At 40.5% G+C, this 17,028-nt stretch overlaps 1 protein-coding gene and 1 pseudogene across 12 annotated transcripts in view; one reads left to right on the top strand and one right to left on the bottom strand.

The window, feature by feature from the left end:
* DLG3 (discs large MAGUK scaffold protein 3) overlaps positions 1-17,028 on the top strand; it is a 64,832-nt gene that overhangs the window by 23,884 nt on the left and 23,920 nt on the right. For all 12 annotated transcript variants that reach the window (XM_089904418.1, XM_089904422.1, XM_089904420.1 and 9 more), the window contains one exon: positions 15,750-15,864. In XM_089904418.1, the coding sequence (XP_089760544.1) occupies positions 15,750-15,864 (115 nt within the window). The remainder of the gene's footprint in view (positions 1-15,749; positions 15,865-17,028) is intronic.
* LOC149744286 (chromobox protein homolog 3 pseudogene) lies at positions 6,631-7,526 on the bottom strand (annotated as a pseudogene).

The raw sequence follows: 17,028 nt of genomic DNA, 5'->3' as shown, positions 1-17,028 counted from the left end.
GCTTATTCACATACCATACAATTCATCCATTTAAAGTGTACAACTCAGTGGTTTCTAGAATGTTCAGAGTGGTGCAACAGTCAATTTTAGAACATTTTCCTCACCCCAAAAAGAAGTCCTGTTCCATTAGCAGTCACTTCCCATTTCCCCCAAACTCCTCCCCTTGCCTTCCCTCGCCCAAGGCAACCACTGATCTACTTTCTGTTTCTGTAAAGTGTCCTTTTCTGGCTGGTTCATATAAATGGAATCATACAACATGTAGTCTTTTGTGTCTGTCTTCTTTCTTTCAGCATAGTGCTTTCAAGGTTCATCATGTTGTAGCATGTAACACTTCATTCCTTTTTAAGGCTAAATGATATTCCATCCTATGGTTATACCATAAGTTGTTTATCCATTCTTCTGTTGATGGACTTTTGGGTTGTTTCCACCTTTCAACTACTGTGAATACTGCTGCTATGAACCTCACGGGAGGTTTTTGTGCGGTCATATGTTTTCAATTCTTTTGGGTATATATGCCTAGGAGTGGAATTGCCGGGTCATAAGGTAACAACATTGAACATTTTTGAGGAACTGCCAGACTTTCCCAAAGTGGCTGCACCCTTTTAGGCCCACCCTGTTTTGCAAACTTAGAAGAGAGAAATATGTTAGCTTTCTTTTCAGTTTTGCCTCCTGGGGCTGAACTTTATATAGAGGTGTGTGTGTGTGTGTGTGTGTGTGTGTTTGTGTGTTTGTGTGTTTGTGTGTGTACTCGTGTGCACTGTGCTTTTTTGTCTTCCATGTAGCCTAAGGACATGGTAGCTAGAGTTGGCAAAGAATTCTGAACCTAGCTAGACAGGTGCTTTCTTGTCCTTGTTACATGGTTTGAGGCAAAATCCTAGGAGCTTTGGTGTCTCTAAAACATCGGTTCTTCTGATGGGGTAGAGTGATTAGAATGATATAGAGAATGAATTATTTCTTATTTATTTATAGCTTTTTAGGATTTCTTTTTAATTTAATGTGTTGCTTGTTGAAATCTTGACCCTGGTATTTACACTGTTGCTTTGTTTGTTTGAAGATTTAGACTTATATTCCACAATAGGGTAATTGTTTTATTGGTTTTTTAAAAAATTTATTTTATTATATTTTATTTTTGGGTGTGTTGGGTTTTCATTGCTGCACGTGGGCTTTCTCTAGTTGCAGCGGTGGCGGGGGGCTACTCTTCATTGTGGTGCATGGGCTTCTCATTGCAGTGGCTTCCCTTGTTACGGAGCACGGGCTTCAGTAGTTGTGGTGCACAGGCTTAGTTGCTCCGCGGCATGTGGGGTCTTCCCGGACCAGGGCTTGAACCCTTGTCCCCTGCATTGGCAGGCGGATTCTCAGCCACTGTGCCACCAGGGAAGTCCCCATGGGCCCCAGTTTTCTGATCTGTAAAATGAGGGGACTATGCAAAATGATCTCACATGTTTCTTCTAACTCAAATTCTGTGTTAGATAAGTGTAAGTGAATTCAATTCACAAGCTCCTGTTTGTACCTAGACTGTTGTTGAATCACAGTCTTGAGGTTTTGTTTGTTTGTTTGGTTGGTTTTTTTTGCGGTACGAGGAGGGCCTCTCACTGCTGTGGCCTCTCCCGTTGCGGAGCACAAGCTCCGGACGCGCAGGCTCAGCGGCCACGGCTCACGGGCCCAGCTGCTTCGCGGCATGCGGGATCCTCCCGGACCGGGGCACGAACCCGTGTCCCCTGCATCGGCAGGCGGACCCCCAACCACTGCGCCACCAGGGAAGCCCGAACCACAGTCTTGAGTTAATAACAGTCTTGTTTTAATAAAGGTCTTGTCTTCCCCTCTTCTTTCCTGTGATAAGGCTTTCATCCTCTTGAAATAGATCTTTGTTTACTTTTCACTACTTTTCACTGAATTTAGATATCTTAAAAAAACAAAGACCCTAGAGATTTGGGGATTTTTCAACTTGATGAAATTAACACATTTTATATAAATACGTGCATTGGGGATCTGGATACACACGTGTCCTTCAGAGTTTCAAAAAGGAGAAAGAGAATTTTGTAAATCTTGGGTTAAATTCCAAACTAGATTATTAAGAGTTGTTTTTTTTTTTAAATGTTGAGCCTTCTTTTAATTTATCTATTTTTATTTTTGGCTGTGTTGGGTCTTTGTTTCTGTGCGAGGGCTTTCTCTAGTTGTGGCAAGCGGGGGCCACTCTTCATCGTGGTGCGCGGGCCTCTCACTGTCGTGGCCTCTCTTGTTGCAGAGCACAGGCTCCAGACATGCAGGCTCAGTAGTTGTGGCTCACGGGCCAGTTGCTCCGCGGCATGTGGGATCTTCCCAGACCAGGGCTTGAACCTGTGTCCCCTGCATCGGCAGGCATATTCTCAACCACTGTACCACCAGGGAAGCCCAAGAGCTGTTTTATAAACACTCAGAAAAAAGAAGTGGTGAGCACTGGAACCAGTATTGGTTCACCAAAGTCAAACGAATCATGTCAGACTGCCAAATTGCCTTGATGGACAGGGTTACTGGACTGGTAGACCAAGGAAATAGGGTAAATGTGGTATATCTAGATTTTAGCAATGCATTGGCTGGGCTTCTTTGGTCTACTCTTGGATAAGATGGCAAGGTGATAACAGTGATAATACATTTAAGTGGATTTGTCTGCAACTGGTTGGGTGATCCGTCCCAGAGGAAAATGATGAAGGAGTCAAGAGCAGTGAGGAGGGAAATTTCTAGTGCACGTGTGTCCTGGCTTCATCCTTGGGCCTGTCTTTTTCAGTCTGCCTCCCCATCCCCCTCAAATTATTTTATATTATAATATATATAATTGTAAAATATATAATTTTTAAAATTATATTTTTCCTGGATATATAAATATTACATTCAGATTTGTAGAAAATTGGAACATAACAAAATACAAAGTAAAAAAAGTTCAAATCACCTGTAAAACTACCTCCAGAAATAGCCTTGTGTTTGTGTATATTTCCCTCCAAACTTTTATATATCATATAGTATGTATGTATCTCTTTCAAGACTCGGATCATTGTATTTAAGCAGTCTTATATCCATTCTTTTAACTTGGCGTCATGCATATTTTATTAAAATGGTTTTTAATAGTTAAACAATATTCCATCATGTGTGTGCCATAATTCATGTAATCATTCCCTTATTGGAGGACTTGTAGGTTGTTTGTTGCAATTTTTTGATCTTATAAATAACACTTTGATGGATATCCTTGTATGAGGCTTTTTGTGAATCTGTGATTGTGCCTTCAGAATGAATTCTTTGGAGTGGAATTATTGGGCCAAAGGATATGAACATGTTTAAGACTTTTGATATATTTGATATATTTTGGTATATTTCTCCACCTCCACCAACCTTGCTAACATGGAGTATTATTTTTTAAAAATCTCTGCAAATTGGATAGGTAAAAATGTTACTTAATTCATATCTTAATTTGTATTTCTTTTTCATAATAGAATTGAACATTTGTGTGTGTGTTTGTTTGTTCATCATTTTCTTTGTGTGTGGATTGCCTGTTCATACCCTTTCCCCATTTCCCTGTTGACGTATGTTCATTAGTTCTTGCTGATACGTAAAAGCTTTAAAGTAGTTAGAATATTAGTTCTTTGTCATATATATTGCAGCGGTTTTCCCCATTTTGCTTTATTATTTTATTTTATTTTGATGTACAGATGTTTTGTTTTTATGTAGTCAAGTCTATCAGTGTTTTCTTTTGTGTATTTCACCTCTGCCCCTAGGTTTGGAAGGGCCTTTCCTACCCTGAGATAAAATAAATGTCTGCCTTTGTTTTATTGTAGTTATTTAATGTTTTTCTTTTTGCATTTAAAACTTTAACCTGCCTGGACTTTATGAGGTAAGATAGGACACTACCTTATTTTTGCTCCAAATATTTAAGGAATACCTTGGTACCATTTATTAGATAATCCATCATTTTCGTGCTGTTTTGAAGTGCCACCTTTATTACGCACGCACACACACAACCACACACACATGCTTATAATTTGGATTTGGGGTTTCTTAATTCTGTTCTGTAATATTTTACTCTGGGATTATCAGAGTAAAATATGAAAAATGACCGCAGATGTTTTGACAAATAACCAGAAGGGTCTTTCTCTAGGTCTCAGTTTCTGGGTTCCTTCCACAGAAACTTGACCCAAAAGAGATTCAGTTGATACCCCAATAACTATTGTGAGAGAATTTGTGATCCTATTGGAGTGACTACTGTGAAGAACATTTGAATCTAGATTCTCAATTGACATAGTAAAACATAGAAATCAGGGAATTCCCTGGTGGTCCAGTGGTTACGATTCCATGCTTCCACTGCAGGGGGCCCGGGTTCGATCCCTGGTGGGGGGAAAGCCGCCGGCTGCGGCCAAAAAAAATAAAAAACAAAACAAAACATAGAAATCAGTTATATTATCTCAAGTTAGCAAGCTTAGTCATAAAATGTTGTGTGTTTCAGTCACTGTGTTGCAGCATTTCTGTTAAGTGGAAAAGATTGTTGTGAACAAGAGTACCTGCTACCTTCAGGGCAAGGTATTCATTCTCATGTTTTCTAGATGAGGTGTTTTGTCTTGGGGTGGTTCTTACATAGACTTTGACTTATGGGTTAAAGGAGCTAAAGGCTTTGTTAATCTTGCATTTGAATATACTATATGAAATTCTTTTGAATTAGAGAAAAGGCCCTATTTGAAGCTTTTACCCTGATCTGTTGGGTGATCTAGAACAGGGTGAGGAGAGCCAATGGCCAGGTCCTATGAAAAACTTCTTCTTAGCTTGATGCGAGATCAACGCATTTTTCATTCTACTCGTTTCAGACCAGGTGGCTGAATGTCATGGCACATTTATATAGTATAGCACTTTTGCTCAGTGGCCCTTCCTGCATAATCACTAAGCTCTTTAGGGGACAGAAACATCCAGTCAGTAGGGATAATCTGGATTTTTTTTATGGCATGCTGATATGGCTTGTCTTGTTTTCTGTTTTATTCCCAGCATCAGGACCCTGGTAATGTGTGTGTATGGGTGAGGAAGCACATTGTGACAGTGCAGGGACCAGAATACAATGACACTGAAGTTTCTGTTCTGGTTTAGTCATAGTTCCGAGCCCATTGTTCTAAAAGTAGAGCTGAAATTATTTTTCTTCAAGCAGCATTTGCCCATATGGAGGTCTGTTTGCAACTTTTCTGCCCTCTCATATAGCCTTAAATTCTTTTTCTTGCAATTTATACTCCTTAAATTGGTATTTTTTTGACCCAAAGAGTTTAGGATTATTTGCAGATGTGAAGATTTCCTTCTTGTAGATCATATTAAAATTTTTTATTAGACTAGTCCTAGGTTTGATTTCTTATGGACCTCATTGATTTGGTTCTAAAATCATAATTATGTCAAAATTAGAAGGGAACTGAGAAATTGTCTAGTTTTAGAGGTGTCAGATTCTTTTCTTTTTGAATATAAAACTATTTATTGACCACTGTTCACCAGTATTTACAATAAAGTAAACAATATACAGTTGAGTAACATTCTGATTACTACCAAGTTATTGTTTTTCCTGGCTTCTGCTGAACCAGTAACCCAAAATACTGAGAAGATTGAGCCTACATGTAAGGAATGGGTTGGGGTAAAGTTTGAAAAAACATGCAGGTCAAGTTTAGATTAGTAAAGTTTGTTCACTCATTTATTCCTGCAGATCCTAAATTGCCAACATCTCTAACCATCTGATTAGGTTTCCATTAACAAGTCTGAGACATTCCATGTATCACAGTCTTTCAGTAAACACAGCACAGGGATTTCAACTTCTTATAAAAGAATGGTTTGCCAAAAGGAAGCTTTAAATGTCCATTTAACTAAGTCTTGCTTGGCTAATTAACACATACCAGAATTTTTCTAGTTTTTTCATTTGGGTTGACAGAGATAAAATTTTCCTTTCAGGGGTTTTTACATATAAAGCTGCATTTATATGATGGTAGATATGGATGCAGATTCTGGTAGGGCTGCTTTAAAAAATTATCCAATTTAAATTGTTTACATTAATTTGTCTAATTAATTACAAAATTATTTAGTTTGAAAAGTTAAGACTTAACTTTTCAATTGAAGTTGAAGCGATTTCTTATATTGCTCAAAATGATAGACTCCCAGAAACATGGGCTTATCCCTGGTTGTGAAAGGCTGTTTTTGTTTTGGTAAATGTATTTAAACAATAACCAGAAAACCCCCAACCATTTACATATGTATACACATACAAAAAACCCAGAATGGTCCTTAGGCATATATGAGTTAAATGCAAATTCTAAATTCCGATTGAGTAATGACTATGGAGATTTTCCCGAACATTTAGAAAAGCTGTTCTCTAATGCAGAGGAAATACTATACCGTGGTATCAAACGTTCTTTTCTGCTAAAGGAAGCAACTACAGAAAGCTTTTATATGTTCAAAGTAACCAGTGCTACAGATGCAAAACAGAAACAAAACCCCCCAAAATTCCCCCCCCAAACCCAACAACTTCCCCAGTACTACTTCAAAACGAACATATCAAACTTGATTTTCATTAGAATGTAGTTATTTCTTCACACTAATAAATCAAAAAAAACCAAGACCCAGATTTTTGATAAAAAAAAATATATAAAGCAATGCAGACAATTATTGAGCTTCATCTTCTGGACAAGAATGCCAAGTTAGTCTCTCTTCATAAAAAGCAATTACAAATAAAACCCACAGGGCTTCCCTGGTGGCGCAGTGGTTGAGAGTCCGCCTGCCGATGCAGGGGACACGGGTTCGTGCCCTGGTCCGGGAAGATCCCACATGCCACGGAGCGGCTGGGCCCGTGAGCCATGGCCGCTGAGCCTGCGCATCCGGAGCCTGTGCTCTGCAACGGGAGAGGCCACAACAGTGAGAGGCCCATGTACCACAAAAAAAAACAAAAAACAAAAAACCACACAGACACACACACACACACACAAAAGCAATTACAATTTGAGGACACTTCATATTTGCCTCTTTTGCCAGCACCAAGTCCGCCTCATCTGAATGTTTCCATTTCATGAGAAACATTAATTCTCCACTGCTGTCTGTGGCACCAATTATTCGCTCTGGGTTGAGACCTCTGGCAAAAACCTCTTGGTTTATCAGCAGCATCTCTTTTCTTCTTTGATTTGCTATCATCAGATTCACTGTCAGATAAAGATTTTCTTTTTGTTCCATCTTTTTCTTTACCAGCTTTTTGAGAATTAAGAAATGCTTCAATTAACTCTGGACAATCTAAATTTTCTTCGGGTTCCCAAGTATTGTCTGCATCTGTAAATCCCTTCCACTTCAGGAAATACTCCACCTTCCCATTCACTACACGTCGGTCCGGTACTTTTTCTACCACAAATTCTTCAGGTTCTGCCTCTTCGACTTTTTTACTCTTTCCATTCTGTTTCCTTCCCATTTTTTGCAATGTAGTTTTATTGGAGGCCATTTTTTACTGCAGACTTGAAGAGCTATTATTCACTGCCTCCGAGCTGCTCCGGTCCGGGTCTGCGGCTTCTGTTAGAGGTGTCAGATTCTTTAAATGGTAGGCCCCATAATTAGAAACTAACCCAAGTAATAGGCTTCATATTATTTTATAGAGACAAGTTTGTGATTCCAAGAAATGTTGTGCTGTTTGACGATTCATGTACTTATCACCACACTGACAGGTATCTTCTTGATGGGCTTATTTTACTTTTGGCTCCATCCATTTCTTTTGAAAACATGAGCTATGTTGTTGGGACAGATGCTTGTAATTCATACAAATCCTGAGGGTTTGCACTCCAAAGGCAACTGTAGAAACCTAAAACACAATTCATACTCATCAAAATCTGTGACTCTCACAAGTTCTGTACATTTGCACAACGGGTGATTCCTCTGAGCTCAGGGCAGCTCAGCAATGGCAAATGAGGGCTGTATGAGTTTGAGATTGGAACACCTTCACTTCCATAGGAACAAACGAGCCTTTGGGCAGCTATTGCCTTGTTTTGTGTTGATAGCCAACGAAAACACATGCTGTTATTCAGCCCTGTCTTCCCTACTCAGTATTTGTGTGGGGACTCAAGGTCAGGAAGTTACATTTCTCTTTTGCATTCTATTTGTATTCCCGTCTTTCCATTGTTCCTACCTGTCACAATCTGTGTGTCTGAAGTCTGTCATCCAGTTGTCTCCCCAGCTTCATTGTCACTTCCAAATTTGGTAGGCATGGTTTTTATTTTATTTTGGAGCATTTACCTTTTATATCTTCATTCAAACCATAGGTAGTCAGTGCTTCATGCAGAGTAAGTACCCTTTTTTGCTTCCCATTGTTTCCTGTCTCTACAACATTTTCCTACCCATAATCAAATAGAACCACATAAGTCTTCTATGGGTTGAGAAACTGAGCCCCTTTCTGCTTTTTCAAATTACTGACAAATGTCATTTTTTATCCTGAGAAGACAGTTTTTCTGTCATTAGGAACGTAGATGCATTTGAGATCAAAGTCTTATAGGGGAGATGGATTTGGAGGCTTGGTTATGTGTCCATTTCATATTAGTGAATATTGTAGTTTCAGTCCTCTTTGATGCTTTATTAGGCTATTAAGTAGGTCTTGAAACCTCTGATATGTTAGTGTTTTGCAGAAGTGGTTTGTGGTTTTGTTGTTCAGTTTTTACCATTTTGGGGTCAATGGAAGGAGAAAGTTTTGTATTCTTTTTTCTTACATTAGTTCCTGAGGAGTCAGAATTTGAGAATTACAGTGTCCAGGTTTGTCCTGTTGGATCTTTATAGTGAGTTAGCACATTCAGTAAAGATCGTTGACTCAACAAGGGTGCAGATTGCCATGCTAAACTTTGAGAAGGAAACAAAAACCACATCAAGGAGCTTACAGTTTTGTAAAGAAAATGACATCACCACAAGTTCTGGGCACTAGATTTTAAAAAGGGAGAGGTAGTGGAGGGCCTGGAAACCATGTTAGATGAAGAATGGTTAAGGAAGTAACAGTATTTAGCCTGGAGAATAGAGAACTTACTTGGAGTACATGATGGCCAGTTTCTATTATGGCTGATATTATCCCACCTTTTCCTGGTCTTTCAGGAAGAAATTCAGAAGCTGCCTTTGATCCTTTCTCACCCTACATCCAGTCAGATGTCAGATTTTCTCTCCTCTAGCTCCAGCATATTTCCTGATTCTTGCCTCTTCTTTCTGTCCTCAGTTGCCCCCACACTATGTCAAGCCTTTGAAGTCATTGTCTATACTAGTAGAACAGGTCTCTGTTATCTTTGTCGCTGTTTTCCCTTCTGTATTATGTTCTCAGAATAATCTTCCCCCAAACCTAGTTCTAATTGTATCACTTTCCTATTTAAACACTTAACAGTGGTTCCCAAAGCCTAGTAAGAAAAGTCCTATCTCAAACTCTTATAATCTGGCCCCCTAACCTTCCATCACTTCCCCTTCCCCTGTTCACACTCTACCTTCTCTTCAGTCTTACTCAGTAGTCTTGGAACCTGCTCCAGGCTTTCCCAGCTCTTTGATTTTTTTTAAACTGTTCCTTCATACAGTTATGCAGAAGAGAATCCATCATGTTTTATACTGTTTTAGACACCAAAGTAGGACCAGCTAGCAAAAGAGATGGCCCTCAATCCAAGAATTTTCTCTTGAATAGTGTTGTCTAATAATTAAGGAATACAGAGCTTCCCAACATTGGATATATTTGAGCAGAGGCTAGGGGGCTAGCTGGTTTGGATGCTGTAAAGCAGGCCCTCCTAGGGGCTGTAGGGCCTAGGCAAAAAGAGAAAGCATGGTCCTCTGCTGTCAAGAAACTTAAATCTACATGTGAGGCACCACACTTATTCTCCCCACAATAGCCATAGTGATACACATACAAACATGTTCATGTCATTCCTTTACTTAAAATCTTTCAGTGACTTCTTTCTGTTACTCTTAGGATGAAAGCAGAAATCTTTACTGTAGTCCACAAGGTCATGTATAATCTGACCTCTGTCTACCTTACAAGTCTGATCTCCTGCCAGTATTCCCTTACTTCCCTGTGATCCAGATATTTTGTACCCTCACATATGCTGTTCCTTCTGTCTGGAATGCTTTCTTTACCCCTTTTCCACGGGCTAACTCTTCATCCTTAAAGTCTCAGCTTAAATGTCGCTTCCTCATGGAAACCTTTGTTAACCTCCCATCCCCCCACTCAGTAGATTGGGTCACCCTGTTCATCTTGTAGCATTTTCTTCATAGCAGTTGTCACGATCGTAATTAAAATTGTAATTAAATAGTTGTTTTTTTCATTATTGTAATTTCTAGGAACTGTTTGATTACCATTATATCCCCATCAGCTCTCATAATGCCTGGCACACTGTAGACATTTAGTTAATATTTGAATAAATAATGAATAAAACTTCTGAGCGGTGAAGGACATAAAGGATGTTCAGTGTCAGGCAGGGAGGAAAATTTCAGGACAAGGGAATAATAGGTAGGAATGAACAAATTGTGTTCAAGAGTTCCAGGCAGGTTAGATCAAAAGAGGATCTGTCTAATAAAACATGGGATAGATCGGCTGAGAGTGACAAGATGATGGTTTTAGCAGTCTTTGAAATTTTAGTTGAGATATTAAAGTTCTTTAGTTGCTGTTGAGTTATTATAGATACCTGGACAGAGGGCTACAAGTTGGCGTTTTAGGAAGGCTTTTCAAATAAGAATCTTAAGCTGGATTGGAGTTTGGAGAGCCTGGGGGCAGACCACCAGCTAGAGCAATACAGCAGTGGTCCAGAGAAGAGATAACACAGTGTGACCTAAATCCAGGCAAGAGATAAAAATAATCATGAGAAAAGGAAAAGGCAATGACAATGGAAGTTAGAAAGAAAGATGGATTGAGGAAGCAGTTAGAAGAACATCAGCAAAACACTGAGGAAACACTGGTTGTGCACAGGAGGAAGGGGGCTGTCATTTACTGTACCAGGGAGGTTTGGCATGAAATTACTAAGTAGGAGGAGGCAGAGTGGTCAAGTCTAGAGGTAGATATTTCTAGAGGTAGATAAAGTATCATATAGGTGGTAGGACGAGCCCTTTGAATCAGCAGCTCCACCCACAGGAGGACCTTTTCTGTGATTATGCAGAGAACATTTGAGGTTCCTCTTTGTCTATTCCAGAATGCAGTCTTGGCTTTACTTTTTCATAACCAAAAGGCTTATCAGAGTTTTTTCCCCCAAACAAAAAGATCAATCTGTCCTTAAAGGTAAATTCTGCCTCTACTTCTTCAGGAACAGAAGAGCTGCTGGAAGCTTTAGACTAGCAGTTTATCCTCACTTCCAGTCATGAAGGTTTCAGAATATTGGGGTTCATTTTGATAGTGCCAATCAAATTTTTTCATGTGCGTGTAGTTTGACCCTGCATTTTCACTTCTAGGAATCTATGCTATCGAAATGCTCGTACAAATATACAGAGCAGCATTGATTGTAATATAAAAAAATTATAAACAATTTAAATGTATGTCTGTTGGGATACAACTGAATAAATTATGGTCTGTCCATAATATGCAATACTGTGCAGCTATTATAAAGGACGAGGTAGATCACTGTGTACTGACATGAATAGGTTTCCATTATATATCAGAATGAAAAAAACATGTGAATCTATGTGAGTTGTGAGTGTATGTATATAAACGATATATACATGGAAGTAAGTCTGGAAGGATACATACTAAAAATCCTAACTGGTTACTTCTGGGTAGTGGGATGGGGAAATGATACAGGAATGTTCAAAGAAAAAAGTTAAAGATTTTAAAAAATCATGTGCTACTTTTATAATTTAAAAAAGTGTAAACTCATTAGATTTCTTTGCAGGCACATTGGACAGAGGTTTCTTTTTTTTCTTTTTTTGCGGTATGTGGGCCTCTCACTGTTGTGGCCTCTCCCGTTGCGGAGCACAGACTCCGGACGCGCAGGCTAAGCGGCCATGGCTCACGGGCCCAGCCGCTCCGCGGCATGTGGAATCCTCCCGAACCGGGGCACGAACCTGTGTCCCCTGCATCCTCAGGCGGACTCTCAACCACTGCACCACCAGGGAAGCCCTCTTTTTTCTTTTTAGACATCTTTATTGGAGTATAATTGCTTTACAATGGTGTGTTAGTTTCTGCTTTACAACAAAGTGAATCAGTTATACATATACATATGTTCCCATATCTCTTCCCTCTTGCGTCTCCCTCCCTCCCACCCTCCCTATCCCACCCCCCTAGGTGGTCACAAAGCACCGAGCTGATCTCCCTGTGCTATGCGGCTGCTTCCCACTAGCTATCTGTTTTACGTTTGGTAGTGTATATATTGGACAGAGGCTTCTTTAGCACTTTCCTTTCCCGTGGAATTTGCAGTTGTATTGCCAATTTTTTTTTTTTTTTTTGGAGAGCTTTCCAACCCTCTTGTCCTAACTTCCTTTTGAGACAGGCTGCAGGATACTTACCTTATCTTTTCCCTGAACTAACAAAACAAAACAAAACTCAATTCTGTAATCAAGACCAGCAGTTTCAAATTTTATTTGGCATCGGAATTATCTTGATGCTTGTTAAAAATACAGATTCCTTGGCCCACTCAGTAGGTTCTGAGTCAGTGTATCAGGGGGTAGGGTCCCAAATCCTGATCTTTCAGAGGCACCCCAGAGGGTCAGTGAGAAATCCTGTTTCGGGGAATGATGCCTGATTGTCCCCTACCCCACTCCCTTTTCTCTCTGTGATTAGTAAAGAGAATGAGGGAGCAATGACTGACTCACCGTGGATATCTTTGTGGATCACAAATGGTTGGGTTCATATGAATGGGAAAAAAATGAATATAACACAGTTTAGTAGACTTGAGATTTTAGTAATAAGTGTTGTTTCTTTAAAATAACCTGTTTGAAGTAGGCCTTTTGGATTAAAGAGGCTGGTCTGGTGGGCTTCTTAGGCAAAGACTTAGGCCTAGGAGATGCCTTCCAGCAACGGCTTTGTTATGAGTGGAAGGGGAAAAGAGGGACCTTGGCAAATTGTAAGGTCTTAGAATTCAGATGCTTTTTAGGTGAAGCTTTTGTCCTTGGAAAATGAGGCCTCTAATATTAAGATGAGGTACTATCTAAAGACTATTCTAAACAGCTTTTTGTTAGAATTATTTTTTTCTTTGTTATAAACAAAGTTTGTTAATCAGATGCCCACTGTGGGTTATTAACATCTCAAAAAGGTGTTTAAAAAACATATACTCCAGTTGCTCCCAACAATTCACCTTGGGAACAAAAGCAAATGGGAATACTTCTTGACTACTTTTCCAAGCCCTCAGTGAAGCTGGCAGCCATGAGTTAAATAAACCATTAGTTTTATTAGTTTGAGAACAGAAGCATCGACTTGGGCAGAGTTTTTTAATCTGCTCCTCGTTTACCCAACAATCATTTATTCGGAGCCTACTTTGTGCCTACTGGACATTAGATAACTCTACAAATAAAAGTCAGAGACCGATGAGCAGCTAGAACTCTTAAGGGGATCATCTGAATGGGGAAAAAGTGAATAAAACACTATTTAATAGACTTGAAAGCTTAGTAGCACATAGAAAACAGAAAGTGGCTTCCTTAAAGCAATAGCCTTGTTCTCTTTCTATAGTCTATTTTAAGTGGGCTCTCTGGCCCAGCGTTATCAACCTTGGATTAGGAGCTTTGAGGAAATGGTGGTTTGGCGGTTGTTTTTAAAGGGTTATTTAAGAAATGTAGTTACTAAGCAACTGCCATGACCGGCTGCTAAGTTGGAGTTCAGTGGGCAAGCCAATTCCAAAGAAGAGAATATATAAACAAGCTGGGAGAGGGGGAATATGGCTTAAGGATAGACTGGGTGGTGGGTTTTTTTTCTTTTTCTTTTTCTGTGTTCAACGCATATTTCTGCCTTTTACTTATCTTGCTCAAGAAGGGGTTGCTTGGTCAGAAATCTCTTTGTCTCACCCAGTCTCCTTTTAGCCGGTGAGTGGGGAGGAGGGCCAGAAAGGAGCCAACTGGAGAGGGCTGGGCTGGAGGGCTGAGCCTTGGGGCGGGACCCGCGCCTGGGCGGCTCTAGAGGTAGAGAGCCCTGCTGCTGCGCGCTTGGGCCATCCAGGGCTGCCATGACAGATCGGTCACCACCTTCTACCTTTAGATTGGGAAGCCTCATTGATATTGATGTGTTGCCGTCTAACCCTCAGAATAGGGACATTGTCCAGCTGCTGTCTCTCTTTTTTTCTTTCCCCAACATTTAATGGGTGAGTCAGTGACTTAACTGCTTCCTGCAGGATTTCAGGGACAGGAGTAAGTAATGAGGACAAATCACCATAACACCAGTGCGTGCTGAATGAAAGAGCACATGAGTTTAACCAGTTGGCTTCATTGGTACCAGAGTGAACAAAAAGAAACTTTGTTGAGAAGAGGATATTTGTATGAGTTAGAACCCTATTCCCTCCTGTTTAGGCTTTTTACTGTTTCCCTTTATACCCAGCTGAAGGTCAGGTTGCTTTGCTGAGGGAAGGGGAGTGTCAGGTGTTAGAACAGGTGTTTTGTTTTCTGCCTGTAGAGTCTTACAGACTAGATGGGGATGCTTCTTGCCAGCCCTCTGCGGTGCATGAAAATGCTTTTGTGGAATTCTTTTTTCCTGGAAATGTGTTTGTTTTTTAAAGCAGTTCCCCAACCTTCAACCCCCAGTATAAATTGTGACTTCCTTTAAAATCAGCTTGTCATAATGAAGTATGCCTGTTTTCTACCATTTTCACAGTCTGTGCCTTAGATATATCCCATTTTATGTGGCAATTATAGACTGGCAATTATAGACCTGAAAAATGTGCGGGGTGTGTGTGTGTGTTTGTGGTAAATGTGAACATCATATTTAAAATGTGCTAGGAGAGTGTCACAGCAAAGTAGCCCTGTAAAAAGCCTTTTATAATAATTGTATGGATAGAGTTAGTTTTCCTATGTCAGGTTTTCTTACATCGGGTGTAAACCTGTAGTCACCTTTCCAGAATGATGAGGCTTTTTCAGACTGTTGTAACGGTGTCAGTGGGCTACAAAGTTGGGCATGGACTTATGACCCCCCTGGCTAGATGGTTTTGGAGGAGAGAGATGTCAGCAGACTTCTGGGTTTGGGAGAATTTCTATTGTAATGTTCAATTGTTACTGAAGCCAAAGACCCTGTTTGTTAAAAGGGAAATAATTCAGGAGAGCTTTGTGATCTTCTCTTCTGATTGTGAGGTTTGTTTTTACCTTTGTACTGCATTCCAATGTCCCCCCTCAAAAAAACAAGTCATCTAGAAACAGATCATCTTTGCCTAACAGTGATATAATGGCCTCAGGTCCTTCGCTGCCCCACCACCCTGCATCTCAGGGCCATCTGTTCTCTGCAATCCACTTTTCGGGAAAGTCTCTTTTCCCATCTGCTCTCCTTGGGCCTTAGTGCCTGCTCTAAAGATTAATGAAGGCTGCACTGGAACCTCTTTCCAGTTGTTATTTTTTTTAAGGATCAGTGAGTTTTTCCATTCGATATGTCCAAATGTTACTCCTTTTTCAGGTGTATTCTTTCATTCTACTAGTCTGGGGGTGGAGAGAAATCTTTCTGTGCATGGAGGAGGTACTCTGCTTATCAAAGCAAAGATTGACTGGGCTGGCTCTGGCTGCTTTGAAGCCAAGGGTCCTCCTGGCTCTTTGGCCGCTGGCACACAGGCTTGGTACAACTCCTTGGGTTCATTCTTTTCTTGTCCTTTCCCTTGTCTCTCTAACAGAATACAGTCGCTTTGAATCGAAGATACATGACTTGCGAGAACAAATGATGAACAGCAGTATGAGCTCTGGGTCTGGGTCCCTGCGGACGAGTGAGAAGAGGTCCTTGTACGTCAGGTAAGTCTCACCTCTGAGCACCAGGCCTTGTGCTGCACAAGGGGAGTTCCGTGCCAACCCAGCCCTTCTTGTTTAACTAGTGGGGTAGGGAGTGTGTACTCCCAGTACTAAAACAACACTTTGCACTGTATGCTCAGGTTGTGTACTTTATGGTCAGTATCTCCTCCCTTTTGTGAGCTGGCTTCTTCCTTTTTGCTCCTGAATGACTCAGTATGGGAAATTTTCAGTTTGCTCTAATTGTAAAAGACTGTTGGGTGATTGTTGCTATTCAGCATTCAGAGAGCACTCAAATGTTCAAAGTACTTTGCTTGCAATCTGTGATTTGAGGGGAAACTTGGCATTCCCCCCTTCTACATATGCATAATAGACATCAGAATTTGTATCCGAGCATATCAGCTATCACTGTGTTCTGGTACAGGGTCTCTTTTAAGAAACCAAAGAACTGACAGGTTGCTGCTTTCTGGGTTTTTTTTTTTTTTAATTGTGTTCCCTCACTCCCTGTGCACTGGTCTGCTGTATCTGAATCATGGGACATGGGATGGGATGGTGTATCTTCCACAGGAAGGGTGGGTGGAACGGATATATAGCATTGAGTGTATTGCTGCTGAAAGCTGTTCTGAGATACTGTCCAAGGCTGAGCTTTTGACCCTTGAGTCACATTATAATACTTTGTCAGGTCAAAGTACAAACCTCTTAGAGAGTTGGATTGCTAAATGAACACTATGGACTCCTCCTAGAATTAGGGATAGTTTCCTTCTTCCTGCTTGGGCTTCTTGGCAAAACTCCAGCAGTCTGGGGCAAGCATATTGTACCTCTCCAAGGGTAAAATCCTCGGAGAAAGAGGTGGTAGGATTACTCCTCTGAGCCGTGTGTGTGTGTGTGTGTGTGTGTGTGTGTGTGTGTGTGTGTTTAATGCTTGTATCAGACTCTTGGGTTAAACTTTTTCTAGTGGCCTCTGATACCAGCTGGAAGGTGGGGAGGGGAGGCTACAGTTGCTAGTTGCCTGGCAACGTGACATCTACTCTGTCCTTGGGGTTTGAGATGACATAGCCAACCGATATAAATGCTAATTGCAGTTTTTCTCTCGGGTGCTTGATTTTCTTTTTCCTCAGTTGCTAGTTCCTGACCCTCCTACAGGGAGAAGAGCCAAGGGAGCCCAGATTT

Source organism: Delphinapterus leucas, chromosome X, assembly GCF_059928025.1.
Source record: "Delphinapterus leucas isolate spDelLeu-1000000601 "Yukka" chromosome X, BTC_Dleu_Yukka2, whole genome shotgun sequence".
NCBI classification, from domain to species: domain Eukaryota; kingdom Metazoa; phylum Chordata; class Mammalia; order Artiodactyla; family Monodontidae; genus Delphinapterus; species Delphinapterus leucas.
This window is presented reverse-complemented; position numbering and strand designations above follow the sequence as displayed.